The 17762-nt window shown below is 38.1% G+C and overlaps 1 protein-coding gene across 3 annotated transcripts in view; it reads left to right on the plus strand.

Moving 5' to 3' along the window:
- The first annotated feature begins 1032 nt into the window (after positions 1-1032).
- LOC133578433 (sodium-dependent neutral amino acid transporter SLC6A17-like) overlaps positions 1033-17762 on the plus strand; it is a 40349-nt gene continuing 23619 nt past the window's right edge. For all 3 annotated transcript variants that reach the window (XM_061932870.2, XM_061932871.2, XM_061932872.2), the window contains exons 1-2: positions 1033-1106; positions 11292-11691. In XM_061932870.2, the coding sequence (XP_061788854.2) occupies positions 11391-11691 (301 nt within the window). In that variant the 5' untranslated portion in view covers positions 1033-1106; positions 11292-11390. The remainder of the gene's footprint in view (positions 1107-11291; positions 11692-17762) is intronic.

Here is a 17762-nt window from a genome sequence, read left to right on the forward strand (position 1 = left end):
GGTGCGCCTTATAGTGCGGAAAATACGGTACTTTATATTAGAAATGGCAACAGCGGAGGATGAATGTCCCATAACAAGAAGATAGAGAAAAAGAAGAAGCTTATCGACTACGGTGTCGGCACAGACTACAAAGGCAGACACGCACCATTTTGCAGGATTTATGCAGATCCCAAATACAGATCAGCAGGTACCAGAATGTAAGAAAAGTTGCTTTTGCATAATATTGCGAAACAAAACACCCGATAATATGTCTTACCTTATACACACACCATAATAATACTCGTATGTTGAAGCACAGTACAATCCATCAAGCGGTACGGCTTCATAGCTTACCAAAGTTGTACTAAAACATTTTCATTGATTTTTCAGCGCTGTGTGTAATGTTTTATATTTTCAATGGAACATTTAAAATGTTGGTGTTGTTAACTTGAGTCATATTGCCATCATATTGCAGTCTAAACATATCTCTTATTTTTTACTGCCATCTACTGGTCACATTAATCATTACACCATGTACCAAATAAAATTGCTTCGAGGTCGATGAGCAAAACCAGAATTATTCCGTACATTAGACGCACCGGGTATAAGGCGCACTTTCGAGTTTTGAGAAAAAGAAGGATTTTAAGTGCGTTTTATAGTCCGAAAAATACGGTATATTTTTTGTCATAACCAAACTGTGCTATTTTAACAGTGTTCACTTTCCAATGCATGGTGTTTTGGTTTTTTTTTTTGAGACGCTGCATGATTTATGATGCGTGAGTGTCTGCGCCTGTCCTTTGTCTTTCCACACCAACCCACACCAGGATAAGGACATTGTTGTCACGGGAGGTTTCAGAAAAAGTGAAGCAGTGCTTTTAAAAATGATGATTTTTTTTATTTTTATATATAAATCCATCGTTCAATAACCTTGACTCGATTATTACCTGCAAGTTTCTGTACAGACACTTGTGTGCGTCACAGCGCGCGTCGCGGAGCACGCTCCCACTCTGCGTGACGGTGCATAATGCCTCCCCCCACCGACACACACGCACGGTGACGGCAGATGCTTCCCACACTCCTCCTCCTTCTTCATGCTGAAAGCCTGATATCACAGCTACAGACTGACGGTAAGGATTTACTTTCACTTTCATTTTCCCCCCAAAAAAGTTAAAATATGTATACGTTGATTTTTCAAAAAAATATATGGTTTAGAAAAAATACCTTGAGTCGATGCTGGGTTGACTAAAATAATCAGTGTGCCGATTTAAAAAAATAAAAAAAAATAAAAAAATTAAAAAACATAAAATGAGCATAGATGTTGTGCAACGTGACGAGGTGCACAATATCTTCTTTCTCCAACTTAAATCAAGTATGTGTGAATGCTTGTGACCTTGCAGGAGCTGGAACGACGAGTGAATTATTAACAAGGGAACCATCGATTTTAATGACGAAAAAAAGTCTCGTCACATTTGAAGCCATTCCAACTCCAGCTGTAAGACATTGTCTTAAACTCACGTTTTAACAAGTCTAAAAAATAAAGAGAAATTGTTCTTCATCTAACATCCAATCAAAAGACAAACCACCTTAAATCCAGTTATTTTTTTAACCATTACAGATGTAGAGGTTTTTGTACTGAGCAGCCAGGACAGGAGGCGTGTGTGTGTGTGTGTGTGTGTTTTCCTATGTAGCAATAAGTTAGATTGTTTGTTCTATGGTTATCATCACACTTACTCCTTGCCATCACCCGTAGCACAAAAAACACATGACACACTTAATCAATTTAACCTAGTCAAGCTGGGAGGATTTTGCATGCCTGGGAGGCGAGTCTCTTCACATTTTTTATTGATGTGGATACAGTATAGTAGGGGTGTCAAAGTCAAGGCCCGCGAATGAATGATCTATGGCCCCCGGGATGATATTTGATTAGTATTAGAACCGGCCCGCAGGCCACAGCCGCCTGCTGCTGTTTTGCACGCACCAATACTCTATCAGTGTTGGCGCTAGGAATTTTCTAAATGGGGTCCCAGGGACTCCATCAAGTCATAAAAATGGGGTCCCACAGTAAATTTTTGGGGTCCCACTTTTTTGTAACCATTTTGAAAACACATGATAAATGTATGCATTATCCTGTTATATCTCACATTCTATATTGTGTTTTGGAAAAAGGTTGTCATAAACGTTACTTAATTCATTTAAAAAAAAAAGTAATACAAAAGAAAACATTTTTTTATGCATTTGTAAATGTATTCAGTTATAAACATTCATCCTTTTTCTTTCCTGCATGGATCTAAATTTTACCGCTGCCAGTATTTCTTTCTATATTTTTATTGTTATATTTTCAGAATGTGTTTGTTCTATTTTTGGCCAAAGTAAGACAAAGAAAACAATCTGAAGTCGTCTTTATATTTTAGTTTTAATGCCATGATTCTAAAAATCCGGCCCGCGTGTGCACAGATTTTCTTCCATGTGGCCCCTGAGCTAAAATGAGTTTGACTTCCTGCAGTATATTGTTGTATTGTAAGGAGCAGCATGTGTGTGCCGTTCTCCTACGAGGTAATTGGTGCCATTTCCTGTTCTATGGTTGACGTGACACTTTTACTCTGCGGCATCACGATAACATAAAAGCAGAAGAAAAAGTGAAATAGGATCAAATCAAAACAGTACACCACTAAAATAAATCCCACTAGTTGCCCTGTGGTGACACCTGATGCACCTTGTTGAGGATTACTGCGTGTGCCTGCTCTTTGTCATTTACTGCAGCCATATTGTTCTGAGCAGCCAGGACGTGTACACTGCTTTACGACTTCGCAATCAGTTCTCCATCCTGTTCTATGATTATCATCGCACTTTCCTCTTCTCCCATCACCGGTGACCTCCCGCCATGTCGTCACATTCAAAACAAAAAGCCAGAAAAAGCAAGACAACATAATTAACAACTATTCTGGCGTGTGCTTTGGAGGGGAGTCTCTTCACATTACGACATACATTTATTACCATGTTGTACTGAGTAGCCAGGACAGAAGCATGCTGCACTAAGTTACATTTTATTTTCTGTGGTTATCATCACACTTCTTTTGTAATAACTTCTGCAGTGGCATCATGAAAAACCACCAAACACCAAAAAATATCACTTTAGCCACAATTTACAGCGTTCCTACATCATTACACGATCTATGGCAGTGGTCACCAACTTTTTTGAGCCCAAGATCCCTGGTCTCAGCCAAAAACCAAAGCAAGATCTACCCCTGCATCATATATATATATATATATATATATATATATATATATATATATATATATATACACACACATATATATATATATATATATATATATATATATATATATATATATATATATATATTAGGGGTGTGGGAAAAAATCGATTCGAATTCGAATCGCGATTCTCACGTTGTGCGATTCAGAATCGATTAATTTTTTCATCATTCTTTCATTTTTTTATTTTTTTTTAATTAATCAATCCAACAAAACAATACACAGCAATACCATAACAATGCAATTCAATTCCAAAACCAAACCCGACCCAGCAACACGCAGAACTGCAATAAACAGAGCAATTGAGAGGAGACACAAACACGACACAGAACAAACCAAAAGTAGTGAAACAAAAATTAAAATTATCAACAACATTATCAATATTAGTTACAATTTCAACGTAGCCGTGATTAAAAATCCCTCATTTACATTATCATTAGACATTTATAAAAAATTAAAAAAAATGAACAATAGTGTCACAGTGGCTTACACTTGCATCGCATCTCATAAGCTTGACAACACACTGTGTCCAATATTTTCACAAAGATAAAATAAGTCATATTTGTGGTTAATTTAATAGTTAAAACAAATGTACATTATTGCAATCAGTTGATAAAACATTGTCCTTTACAATTATAAAAGCTTTTTACAAAAATGTACTACTCTGCTTGCATGTCAGCAGACTGGGGTAGATCCTGCTGAAATCCTATGTATTGAATGAATAAAGAATCGTTTTGAATCGGGAAAATATCGTTTTTGAATCGAGAATCGCATTGAATCGAAAAAAATCTATTTTGAATCGAATCGTGACCCCAAGAATCGATATTGAATCGAATCGTGGGACACCCAAAGTTTCTTTAACCTGTCGATCGCGGTTAAAGACATTATTATCTTTTCAGCTTTTGAAAGCCCTATGTTGTACCATTAGGTCCAAAAAAACAAAAAAATACGATTGATCTGTCTAGCTTCAGTCTGGTGTGATGCACATGTTGACGGTTCATGTTTGTGTTTTAAAAGCATGTTTTTAGCTACAAATACAATGATTTTCCACTAAAATGTGAAGTTTCCTGTGTGTTTGTGTTAACATCTGGCCGATATTTACCGTTATTCCTCTTTTGATTGCACAGAAGTGGATTTTCATGCCATGCTAACACGCTTGCAGGGGCACAAATGTAACTCATGGAGTGGGCGTGGAGGTCATGCGGCTTAATGGACGGCAGAGTTGATGGGGTTTTCACGTAGATGATGCAAGTTTTGTGTGGGGGGGGGATGGAATGACAACAAGGATGTTGTGCCGACCGGAGGCTTTAGAGTTAATGCATGTCGGATTACGCAGACTTGTGAATGGCTGCGGATTATTACATCACAGGCTCATGTTGTCATGCAGACGAGTCATGGGCACAGATGTTGTCGGATGAAAGCAAGTGAACATCTACGTTAGAAGCCAAACAAGAATAGAGCATGAAAATGAGTTGTTGCAGAAAGTGGGAAATCTTGACTTTCACTTGATGACTGTGATGTTTCCAAGAGTTGCTATTGCATCAGACCTTGGGGGTGTGGTTAATGAATATACCAAACAAATGTTTTATTTTGTCGTTGTTTTGGCAATCAAACAAATCAAAAGAAACAAATTAAATGACTTCCCTCTTTAGGCCATACTAGGGTTGTACGGTATACTAGTATCGGGATACTAAGGAATATAAAACAGTACTATACTCTGTTTGAAAAATACCTATTCGGCATATTTTTTTTGTTACAGGCATGACGGTGCGTCGTCGTCATGTCATGACATTGCTGCTTTTACGAGCAGAGGAGCATGTTTGGCAGCGCACAATCACAGAGTACTTACAAGCAGACAAAGTGTATGGACAGAAAAGGGAGAACGGACGCATTTTGGTCTAAAAACTAATGATAAAAGTGAAGTTATAACACTGAAACTCCCTCAGCAAGAGGTGCTTTAAGACATGGCTAGCTAGCTAGAAGCTAATGTCCATCCGCAATCGGCAGTGTTTTAGCTACTTCTAAATCACTAATCCTCGTCTCCATGGCGACAAATAAAGTATGTTTGTTTCTTATCATCCCTGCAGGACGAGGAATATCTAAACATGTTTCACTACACACCGTAGGAGGATACAATAGCTCACCGGCATCACCGCTAACAAAAGCTAGCGCACCTGAATACAAACAAATGCCATGGGTGGATCTACACCTGACATCCACTGTAATGATACCAAGTACAGGAGTGTATCTAGTCTATACTACTATGATTACATCAATATCTTTTTATCGTCACAAAATCTTTTTTCTTTTAAAATTTATATTATATTCATAAACTCAGGAAATATGTCCCTGGATACATGAGGACTTCGAATATGACCAATGTATGATCCTGTAACAACTTAGTATCACCAAGCACTATTCTTATTACTAAGAAGCACTTGCTTAAGTCGACATACTTTGAGTTGTTCTATGAAAAATCTGTCTTTCAGTTATTTTTGAATAGTGTGGCGGGCCCTCCTTGGGGGGCGAGAGCGGTGCATGTTTTATCAGTATCATGTCGTATCCCGCTTCAAAAAGCTGTGCACTCCAAAACATGCTCATTGCAGCCATTAATCATGACTTCCTCATTTTCATTTATAAAAAAAACAGAACAGCACAAACTGCTTTACGCATAGTTGCATATAAGTTAAAATGTTTTATATATTGTTCTCCAGAGTAAATGTTGCTGATCAAATGTTGAGTTTATTTATATTTAATGTTATTTTTTAGTATCAAATGATTCAAGTCTGGTAAAAAAAATTATAGTTTAAATAACAACTTAAATTCGATTTCAGGCAAATTGATGCTTTTTGAAATCTTTCCTGTCACAGACTAAAAAACAATGGTATTAAGTTTAGTGCATTTCTTTCTTTTTTTATTTTCTAAGATGTTAATAAGGATACAAAGTTATGCAGAGGTGTACTTATACAAATTTTCATGGACAAATTACAGCAGGGGTGTGAAACTAATTTTAGCTCAGGGGCCGCATGGAGGAAAATCTGTGCACACGCGGACCAGACTATTAAAATCATGGCATTAAAACAAAAAAATAAACTTCAGATTGTTTTCTTTGTCTTACTTTGGCCAAAAATAGAACTGTCAGAGTGTGTAGGTGACGAACCCCAAGATGCAGAGATGGCGGCAGGCATTGAGCAGGAAAACATGATTTCATTTAACACTATAACCAAAAACAAACAAAAGGGTACAAACAAAAGGCGCGCACAAGGCAGAGAACAAACTTGGCTATGAACAAAACTAACACTTCGACAGAAACTATGGACATGAAAAACTACACTTACTGTGACGTGAAAAAACAAACACTTACGTGGCAAGAAACAAGACTATGGCATGAGCAGAGTGAACAGATGTAGACACAGCTACAACGACATGTATAAATGACATTTAGTAGCGACAATAATCCAGCCCTGACTGGAGGGCAAAGCAGGACTAAATAGTAGCTGGCTGATTGACACCAGGTGTGGCCCGGTGCCAATCAGCCACAGCTGAGGGGAAAAAGCATTTAGGGATATAAGCAGGAAATAAAGACAAAATAAGAGCGCTGACAGGAAATAAAGACAGACAGAGGAAAAACTAAAACATGACCAAACTGTCAGGGACAAGCCCGACAAGAACAAACACATTCTGAAAATATTACAATAAAAATATAGAAAAAAATTCCGGCAGCGGTAAAGTTTAGATCCATGAAGGAAAGAAGAAAGTGAATGAATGTTTGTAATTGAATACATTTACATATGCATAAAAATGTGTTTTCTTTTGTATTTTCTTTTTAATGAATTAAGTAACATTTATGACAACCTTTTTCCAAAACACAATATAGAATGTGAGTTATAAGAGGATAATGCATACATGTATCATTTATTTTCAAAATAGTTACAAAAAAGTGGGACCCCAAAAATTTACTGTGTAACCCCATTTTTATGACTTGATGGGGTCCCTGGGGCCCCATTTTGAAAATTCCTAGCTCCAACACTGATGGAGTATTGGTGTGTGCAAAACAGCAGCAGACGGCTGAGGCCTGCGGGCCGGTTCTAATACTAATCAAATATCATCCCGGGGGCCATAGATCATTCATTCTTGGGCCAGATTTGGCCCGCGGGCCTTGACTTTGACCCATCGGATTTAGAGTCGCAGCATAGAGTGTGTGTGTGTGTGTGGGGGGGGGGCACAAAATGTTTTCTTCTTCGTGGAGGGGCGTGACTGAAAATAATTGAGAAGCACTGGCTTATGTTTTAAAAAAAAGAAATAATAATAATAATAATAATAATAATTGAGAAGCACTGGTTTTTGTTGCGTGGGTTCCCTCCGGGTTGTCGGGCTTCCTCCCACCTCCAAAAACATGCACCTGGGGATAGGTTGATTGGCACCACTAAATTGACCCTAGTGTATAAATGTGAGTGTGAATGTTGTCTGAGCAGGGATGTCACTACCGGGCTTCAGAGGATTAGGGGATTTATGCAGGAAGTGGGGAAAAAAAGCTTGACTGAAGTTAATCTTGCCAAAAAGGGAAATTAAATTGAACAATTTGCAGGATACAGATTTTGGGGGGGTGAATAAACTGATTGATAGTATGATAACACAAAAATATGGGATATATTTCTTGAGTTTATAAACAATCAAAAAATGGCAAAAGATTTTGTTACAATAAAGAATATTGATTCAATCATTGTACTATCGACTATATAAGACTCTTGTATCATTACAGTCGATATTTGTATAGATCCACCCATTTGTTTACATTCAGGAGTGCTAGCATGCTGTTAGCTATTGTAGCATCTTACAGCACAGGTGTCAAACTCAAGGCCCGGGTGCCAGATCTGGCCCGCGACATCATTTTATCTGGCCCGCAAACACCTGGAAATGATATGTGTCAATAAAGTACTTCATATTTTCTCACTAAATGTAATGGATTTTTTTCATTTTGACAGTAAACAAATATGTACTGCTTGAAATTGCGTACCTTTTCAACTTGAATAGTATCCATTATTGCAACAAATATTACAGTATATTATCATACTTTCCAAAACATTTTTGTCTCAATAAAATTAAATACTTAAATATCTGCTTGACTTATGATTTTACAGCAAACTACCCATCAAATTAATAAAAATGACAATACATTTTACGGTGTCCTTTGCAGCATATTTGCAGTAAATTGGAAAAAAAAAAAAAAAAAACAGCAGACAGCTGTATCGGTCTCATTGTTTTATAGTGACATATACACACAGAGGTATTAAAGGACACAGTATTACTCCTTGTGTTTGTTTCATAATGCATCAATGTTTTTGTATCATTTGACCCATCACTAATATGTGCTATCTATTGCCCCGAACATTTCAGAAACAATTGTGTTACAGTATATCTTCTCAAGGGACAATGGAATACAACGTCAACTTGGATATACTTTAGTCTGTGTAGATTAGTTGAAAATTAGTCAACATACAGCATGTTTTCCTTGGGGCCAGCCAGCAACACTCGTGCAGCCCCCGACCATGATGCAACCACCACCGTGCTCGACTGTTGACAATTATCTTGTTACCTGCTTGTTTAGCAAGATATTTATTAAAAAAAAATGGTTGTGTGTTGACTCATTTTCAGTGGACAGTAAATCTGTACAAGCTGGACACTGACTACTCTAAAGCGTATCCAAGTTGACATTCTATAGTATTGTCCCTTTAGAACACACTTGTCAAACTCAAGGCCTGGGGGCCAGATGTGGCCAGCCAAAGCCTTGAAATAATATGAAAATATTTGATCTTTTTTTACTAAATGTATTTTTTCTTTTTTTATTGCAAAGTCAGATTTTTTTTTCTTTACAGTGTGTGCAAACAATATAAATAAAAATCTAATGCATATGTATATACAGTCATGGTCAAAAGTTGACATACACTTGTAAAGAACATAATGTCATGGCTGTCTTGAGTTTCCAATCATTTCTACAACTCTTATTTTTTTGTGATAGAGTGATTGGAGCACATTCTTGTTGGTCACAAAAAACATTCATGAAGTTTGGTTCTTTTACGAATTTATTATGGGTCTACTGAAAATGTGACCAAATCTGCTGGGTCAAAAGTATACATACAGCAATGTTAATATTTGGTTACATGTCTCTTGGCAAGTTTCACTGCAATAAGGCGCTTTTGGTAGCCATCCACAAGTTTCTGGCAAGCTTCTGGTTGAATTTTTGACCACTCCTCTTGACAAATTTGGTGCAGTTCAGCTAAATGTGTTGGTTTTCTGACATGGACTTGTTTCTTCAGCATTGTCGACATGTTCTCAATGGGGTTTAAGTCTAAAACCTTAATTCTAGCCTGATTTAGCCATTCCTTTATCACCTTTGACGTGTGTTTGGGGTCATTGTCCTGTTGGAACACCCAACTGCACCCAAGACCCAACATCCAGGCTGATGATTTTAGTTTGCCCTGAAGAATTTGGAGGTAATCCTCCTTTTTCATTGTCACATTTACTCTCTGTAAAGCACCAGTTCCATTGGTAGCAAACAGGCCCAGAGCATAATACTTCCACCACCATGATTGACGGTAGGCTTGGTGTTCCTGGGATTAAAGGCTCCTCCAAACATATTGCTGGGCATTGTGGCCAAACAGCTACATTTTTGTTACATCTGACCACAGAACTTTCTTCCAGAAGGTCTTATCTTGGTCCATGTGATCAGCAGCAAACTTTAGACGAGCCTTAAGGTGTCGCTTCTCGAGCAAGGGCTTCCTTCTTGCATGGTAGCCTCTCAGTCTAGGGCGATGCAAAACACGCTTGACTGTGGACACTGACACCTGTGTTCCAGCAGCTTCCAATTCATTGCAGACCTGCTTTTTGGTGGTTCTCGGTTGACTCTTGATCATCCTGACCAATGTTCTCTCAGTAGCAGGTGATAGCTTGCGTTTTCTTCCTGATTGTGGCAGTGACAAAACTGTGCTATGCACTTTATACTTATGAACAATTGTCTGCACAGTTGCTCTTGGGACCTTGAGCTGCTTTGAAATGGCTCCAAGTGACTTTCCTGACTTGTTCAAGTCAATGATTCGTTTTTTCAGCTCTGAGTTCCTTTGACTTTCCCATTGTCGCGTTTGTAACTGAGTCTAATGACGGCATCACAAGGGCCCTATTTAAATGGGCTCAGATAAGTCAACAGGTGTCGTCAATCATAATCACTCACATGAAGTTAAGAGGCCATGCCAGGAAGCTAATTTGTTTTGATTGTAACTTTTCTACATCACCAAAATTGATAATGTATGTTGCTGTATGTATACTTTTGACCCAGCTGATTTGGTCACATTTTCAGTAGACCCATAATAAATTCGTAAAAGAACCAAACTTCATGAATGTTTTTTTGTGACCAACAAGTATGTGCTCCAATCACTCTATCACAAAAAAATAAGAGTTGTAGAAATTATTGGAAACTCAAGACAGCCATGACATTGTGTCCTTCACAAGTGTATGTAAGCTTTTGACCACGACTGTATGTATAATAATATCAAGAGGTGAATCCCAATACATTAATATTCACAGATTATTCAAGGTTACAAACGGTCACTCAGGGCAGCCATAACTGCGATGTGGCCCTAAATTAAAAGGAGTTTTACACCCCTTCTTTAGAAGATATAGTGTAATAAAAGTCTGCACGAGGAACACCTAACTTGTTCATGTGTTCCAGTTTTGCTGAACGAGGCAAGTATTTGATTGGGTTTGCTGTCATTGTTTTTCCATTCTATTTTCACAACATGATCACATTCTATTATACTGTTCTAGATTTTATTCTATTCTATTTACAATCTATATAAACCATAACCTACTCTATTTATGGTATATCCTATTGTGCTAAACATTGGGCTTGAACTGGGTACTACAATTTGTGCCATTATCTGTGCTGATATGACAATAAAGTTCCTTGAATCAATTTGTTTTCAGTTCACTCACTAATTATTTATGTGCTTGATTTGATCTTTTTTGGGCTTCCAATGCAGGACTGAGGCCCACAACAACAAGAGCATCCATCCCAGCATCTCCTCTAAAGGCGCTTCCACTTTCATCTCCCACCAGTCTCCCCCTTCCCGACCCCCCCGATGCCTAAAAACAGCAAAGTGACGCAGCGGCAGCAAAGCAATGAGCACGTCACAGAGTCGGTGGCTGACCTGCTGGCCCACGAGGAGCCCCTCGATTACAAGAGCAGCTCGCTGAAGGTCGGCGGAGCTGCCAGCGGGGCGGCGTCCAGCGGAAAGAAAGCGCCCCAGATCGAGGTGCCGGAAAATGATGGCCGGCCGGCGTGGAACAGCAAGCTGCAGTACATCCTGGCACAGGTGGGCTTCTCAGTGGGCCTGGGGAACGTGTGGCGCTTCCCCTACTTGTGCCAAAAGAATGGAGGAGGTGAGTGGAAGCTTCATCGTCCTAAAACACGTCTTTACTGTCATGCAAGTGTAAAAAGAGGCTAACTGCTTTTAATAGACCATACAAATGTTTACTGATGTGTTCGCAGAAATGTGTTTCAATATTTTGTCATTTGTACTTTCACCTCATAAAATTTACTTCTTTATTTTTACATAATTATCATATTTTAGTTCAACTTTATTCTCTTAAAATATGTTTTATTCTCAAATTAATCATTTACTGTATTATGTCATATTGTTAACATTAACAATTACCACTTTGTTGTTATAATATTTTTTCATTATAAAATGACAACTTTAAAAAAAAAATGTACGTACAATTTGTATTGCTGTATTTATTTTAAACATCATTGTTATAAAACTACGCTTTTAATGCCTTTTTGTCAGAAAATATTCTATTTGCTTTCATGATATTAAAATGTTATTCTTGTGGCATTACCACTGTATATGAATGATATTGACATTGATATTAACAATCCCCCCTGAAAAGTACTACCTTATTTGCATAACTTTTAAACTTTTCTATTTTTTAAATTATTTTATGTTTGGACATTTTTCTGAAAATGAATACTTTCATTTCAAAATATTAATTTCTTTGTTATCCAATTAAAACGTTATTACTGTTCAATTACAACTTAGAATTTCATAATAGGATTTTTTTTTCTTGTAAATTTGCACATTTATACTCTTAGAATTATGAGTATTTCATTTCAACATTATTTTGATTCTTAGAATTGTACAGAGGTGGGTAGTAACGCGCTACATTTACTCCGTTACATCTACTTGAGTAACTTTTGGGATAAATTGTACTTCTAAGAGTAGTTTTAATGCAACATACTTTTACGTTTACTTGAGTATATTTATAGAGAAGAAACGCTACTTTTACTCCGCTACTTTAATCTACATTCAGCTCGCTACTCGCTACTAATTTTTATCGATCTGTTAATGCACGCTTTGTTTGTTTTGGTCTGTCAGACAGACCTTCATAGTGCCTGCGTTTCAACAAATACTGTCACTGGTGACGTTCACTCCGTTCCACCAATCAGATGCAGTCACTGGTGACGTTGGACCAATCAAACAGAGCCAGGGGTCACATGACCTGACTTAAACAAGTTGAAAAACGTATTCGGGTGTTACCATTTAGTGGTCATTTGTACGGAATATGTACTGTACTGTGCAATCTACTAATAAAAGTTCCAATCAATCAATCAAAAGTGTGAAGGAAAAAAGACCCTTTTTTATTTCAACCGTACATCCCGTCAAAAGCCTAAAGACTGACTGCACAGTTCCTGTCTTCACAATAAAAGTGCCGCTCCATCGCGCCTGCGCTTTCAAAATAAGAGTCTCCGAAAGCCAGCGAAACAAGCTAGCAAGCCACGGAGTTTGCCGCCAATGTATTTCTTGTAAAGTGTATAAAAACTAATATGGAAGCTGGAAAATAATATGCCAAAAACCAACCACTTTCATGTGGTATTAGACAGAAAGGAGGAACTTTTTTTCTCCTCCATTTGAAAACGTGGACGTTATCAGCACTACTGTCTGATTACAATCAATGCAAGTCATCAGAATCAGGTAATACACCAACTTATATTCTTGTCTTCATGAAAGAAAGGAATCTATATGTGTTAAACATGCATGTATATTCATTAAAACACATTTAACATGTAAACAATGTTAATGTCCTTGCGTATTACCTTAGATTGGTAGACAACTGATGTTTGTAAGCATCCCCCGTTGAGGGGGCAATCAGGTTTCTTTCGACAGTTACATGCTTTGTTGGTTTTGGAGTCGTTCTGACTGGGGGTCGACGGCTCATTTGCAATTGTTTTGTTGTGGTTTGAGATGATTTGTCGTATATTGTTCATGCAGCTGTAGCTCAATTTGATGTTGTTCTTGTTGAATGCTTTTCTTAGGTTGTTGTCTTTGGGAAAGTGTTTGTCAATCAGGTTGAAGAATTTGTGTCCAATGTTCGTTGAGACGTTTTTGCTGTATGGGGGGTTGTACCAGATGATGCCGTTTCGTTTTCTGTTCTTTTTTGGCTGGTTTCCTGGCGTGGGTTCATAGGTGAGGGTGAAATTGTATCCGCTTTCATCAAGGGCTTTTTGGTACGGGGGGGTTGCTTGGTCAAATTCAGCTTTGCTAGATGACAGCATCGATAGCCTTTTATTGATTCCGGTAGGTATTCTTTTCGTTGTGGTGGGTGGATGGTTGCTGTCATGGTGCACGTATTGGAGTGTTGTGTTGGGTTTCGTGAATGGTTGGTAGCTGTTATTTCTCAGGTTGAAAGTGACGTCAAGAAAGTTGACGGTTTGCTTGTTGGCTTCAATCGTGATCCGTAGGCCGTTCTCTTTGAAAATTTGGCATATGCGCTTCTTGGTATTCTCGCTGCTCCTTGGCGAGGCGCGACACACTGCCAGTCCGTCATCACGGTAAATACCATATATATATATATATATATATATATATATATATATGATATGTGTGTGTATGTTACTCATCAGTTACTCAGTACTTGAGTAGTTTTTTCACAACATACTTTTTACTTTTACTCAAGTAAATATTTGGGTGACTACTCCTTACTTTTACTTGAGTAATAAATCTCTAAAGTAACAGTACTCTTACTTGAGTACAATTTCTGGCTACTCTACCCACCTCTGGAATTGTATAACCTTTTTTTTTTTTTTTTTTTTTTAGAAAATGTGTAATTTACTTTCATAATAGTTTTAGTTTACTCTTGGGAAATTAACATTAATTCTTACATAATATTGTCTGTTCTGTGAAAAAATACTAGTTTATTCACATTTTTCAACAATTTTTCTCAGACAATTACAAATTTCATCTTAAAGTTTTAGAATGTCTTTGTTCAAAAATCTTGACTTCCTTCTTGTTGAATTACAACCTAAATTGTAATATTATGTTTTTTTCTTTAATGTGATCAAATTAAGATTTTTTTTCACAACAGTTTAGTTTTATGTACAGTATTTAGTCTTATTATTAGGGCTAGGCGATATATCAAATATACTCGATATATCGAATATACTCGATATATCAAATATACTCGATATATCGAATATACTCGATATATCGCGGGTTTGTCTCTGTGCGATGTAAAAAATGACTATTTTGTCAGTATTCGAGTATACGTTCTCAGGCAGTTGTTTTTAGCTGTGGGCATTACACTACAAGCTTTTCTCACTCTTTCTTGTCTCTCCTTCTTTCAGAGAGATAAAACAAGTGCACCTTCTTACATACGTCACATACTGTCGCGCGTGCAACGTCATATGCCCTCGCGGTAGCGGAATGTGTAAAGTTAGCTGTGGCAGGTGGTGCAAGCGAAGCGGTGCGAGTGGTAATACGAGAGAGAGAAAGTGCGAATCTGGTAACAAATTGAGGAAGAAGAATTAATTCCCAAGAAAAACAGCACGGGTTCCATCGTCTGGCAGTGGTTTGGCTTCAAGCGGGAAGATGTTGAACAGAAAACCGTAATATGTAAAGTATGCGGCAAAAGCGTTGCTACAAAAAGTAGCAGCACTACTAACTTGTAGCATCATTTGAAAAGTCCCCCGCTAGAGATTAAAGAGTGCTTGAAACTCCGCATGTCAACATCTCCGGCCGGTGCCACACCCAACAAAATGCACAAGCAACCAGCACTGACCCAATTGAGCCTTGCGCCTTCCATTTCCACATCAACACCGTATGAAGAAAATAGTCAACAACAGAAGGAGATAACGTCCGCAGGAACCTACCACATAGTGAAGGACATACACTATTTGATTTCCTATTAGGCAGCTAATTTTTATCTGACAGTTATTGAAATATCTTGTGTGACATCATGCACAAAAGTGCACTTTATTTGTTTTTAAATATTGTAGTGGCGTTCTGTACAAAAAGTGCACTTTAATTTAGTGTTGTTTTGATATGTCATCTTAGTGACATCATGCACAAAAGTGCACTAATAGCTTGTTTTAAAATGTCTCTGACAATCGTGCACTTTCTCTTTTGAAATGACATGAATGTTTGTGCCACTGCTTAATAACTGTTTAATAAATACACTTTTGGTAAATTGACTTAGTTGTGATTTCCCTCTCTGCATGAAAGTTTAAAATGAACATATATTAATGCAGTATGAACAAGAATGTTTTAATGTAGACACATAGAATCATCATACTGCTGTGACTATATGCATCAAGTGTTCATTCAAGGCTAAGGCAAAATATCGAGATATATATCGTGTATTGTGACATGGCCTAAAAATATCCAGATATTAATAAAAGGCCATATCGCCCAGCCCTACTTATTATATAACCTAAAAACCCAAAGAAAAAAACAAACAAAGACACCAAGATACTCTTTCAAACCTATTGCCAAGTGATTAGAACTCTTTTAGTCTGGTATTTAAGGTAAATTCAGAGTTGTTCGACTGAAATTGTATTTTTGTTATAACCCAAACATTACGCATTAGATTGACATCAAATCCTGATGTTCAACCCTAAGAAAAGTAGAGATGCTTTAGTGTGTATAGAAGAGTGCATCTAAATATAGCCGAGCTATTGATTCCTCCCAGCAGGGCGAGCTGTGTACAGTAAAGTGACACACTGCAGAAAAGGTTATAAAAAAAAGACAATAGTATGCGGTGATTACTAAATACAAGCATGTAAACAGACAATGACTGGTAGTCATGTGACTTTTGAGCAGGTTTTAGGACTACTAAGTGAATATGGCTCGATGGATGCATCCTTTTTTTTCTACGTCTGACTCTCTTTGTCCATCTTTCTTTTCTTTTTTTTTGTCCATTCAGCTTTTCAGCGTCTTTCTTCCTCTCTCCTTCCACTGCCTAATGTTTGTGTTATAGCAGCATACATGACTACAGAAGTATTCGGACAACGACAATCGTGTCAAATATCCAAATACTTTTGAACCCCTTAAAATGACGCTCCTTTGCATAAAATGGCTTTTTACAGTAACTCCTAAATAGTAAATTACATAATTGTGTAAAAAAACAAAACATTTATAACTGTGGGAGCAGCACCTAAAACATGGTCGCAAATTAAAAAAAAGGAAAGATCTTGTAATGTTGGAAGTCTCCAAAATGGACATGCATACGGACTGCGTGTCTGGAGCTCCTGGGTCCCACCGTCCATCCCTTCCTAGTGCCCATCTTGGTTGGGGCCTTCTGGGTGTAGTCCCCGCGTCTATTGTGGTAGCTTGGTGCTGCAAGGTATTCCGAGGTCCTGTCCGGTTGCGGGGAGTCTCTGGGCCCCCCGGGCAGGTAGTCCTGCCTTTCTGCCGGTGTGGGGTGTGGTCTCTCGCTGGCTTGGGGTCTGGCTGTCCCCTGCTTTTCTCGTGCCTTGTCCTCTGCCGGGTGCGTCTGTCTGCGGCCTGCTGCTGCACCTTGTGGGCGGCGCGGTGAGCCGGGCTCTGGGGTTCCTGTCCGTGGCCGGCCTGGCTATGTGAGGGCGATGGTCCCGGGTTCCCTGGGCACCACACCTACTGTTTGTGGGTTTGGCTCTCGGGGAGGCTGGGGCCGTACTCTGGCTCCCACGCACACTGGGAGTCAAATATATTGTACATACAAATTCACATATACTCACATACATACATAGGTACCTACGCTCCCACATACATACACAAATACAGTACATACCTACATACTCAAAGTTTGTACATCCACACGCACATTTATTATACAAACATACACATACTGTACATATACATTCACTGTACAAACATACATATACACATTCTGTACATATACATTCACTGTACAAACATACACATACACATAATGTACATATACATTCACTGTACAAACACATATACACATTCTGTACATATACAAGTACATACCTACACTTATGCACATAATCACGTTTCATCAAACATATATTAACGTTGTTGCCCTAGGGTAAACTGGGTATAACACACGGCACACTGACAAAGCTTAACTTATTGTTACTATAACAATCTACAAGGTTAATATAGGTTGCTTCTCTTTCTTCCCCTCTATTTTTCTGCATTCTTTTGTATCTCTAGTTATCATTACGTGTATGT

This window comes from Nerophis lumbriciformis, linkage group LG38 (genome assembly GCF_033978685.3).
Source record: "Nerophis lumbriciformis linkage group LG38, RoL_Nlum_v2.1, whole genome shotgun sequence".
NCBI classification, from domain to species: Eukaryota; Metazoa; Chordata; class Actinopteri; order Syngnathiformes; family Syngnathidae; genus Nerophis; species Nerophis lumbriciformis.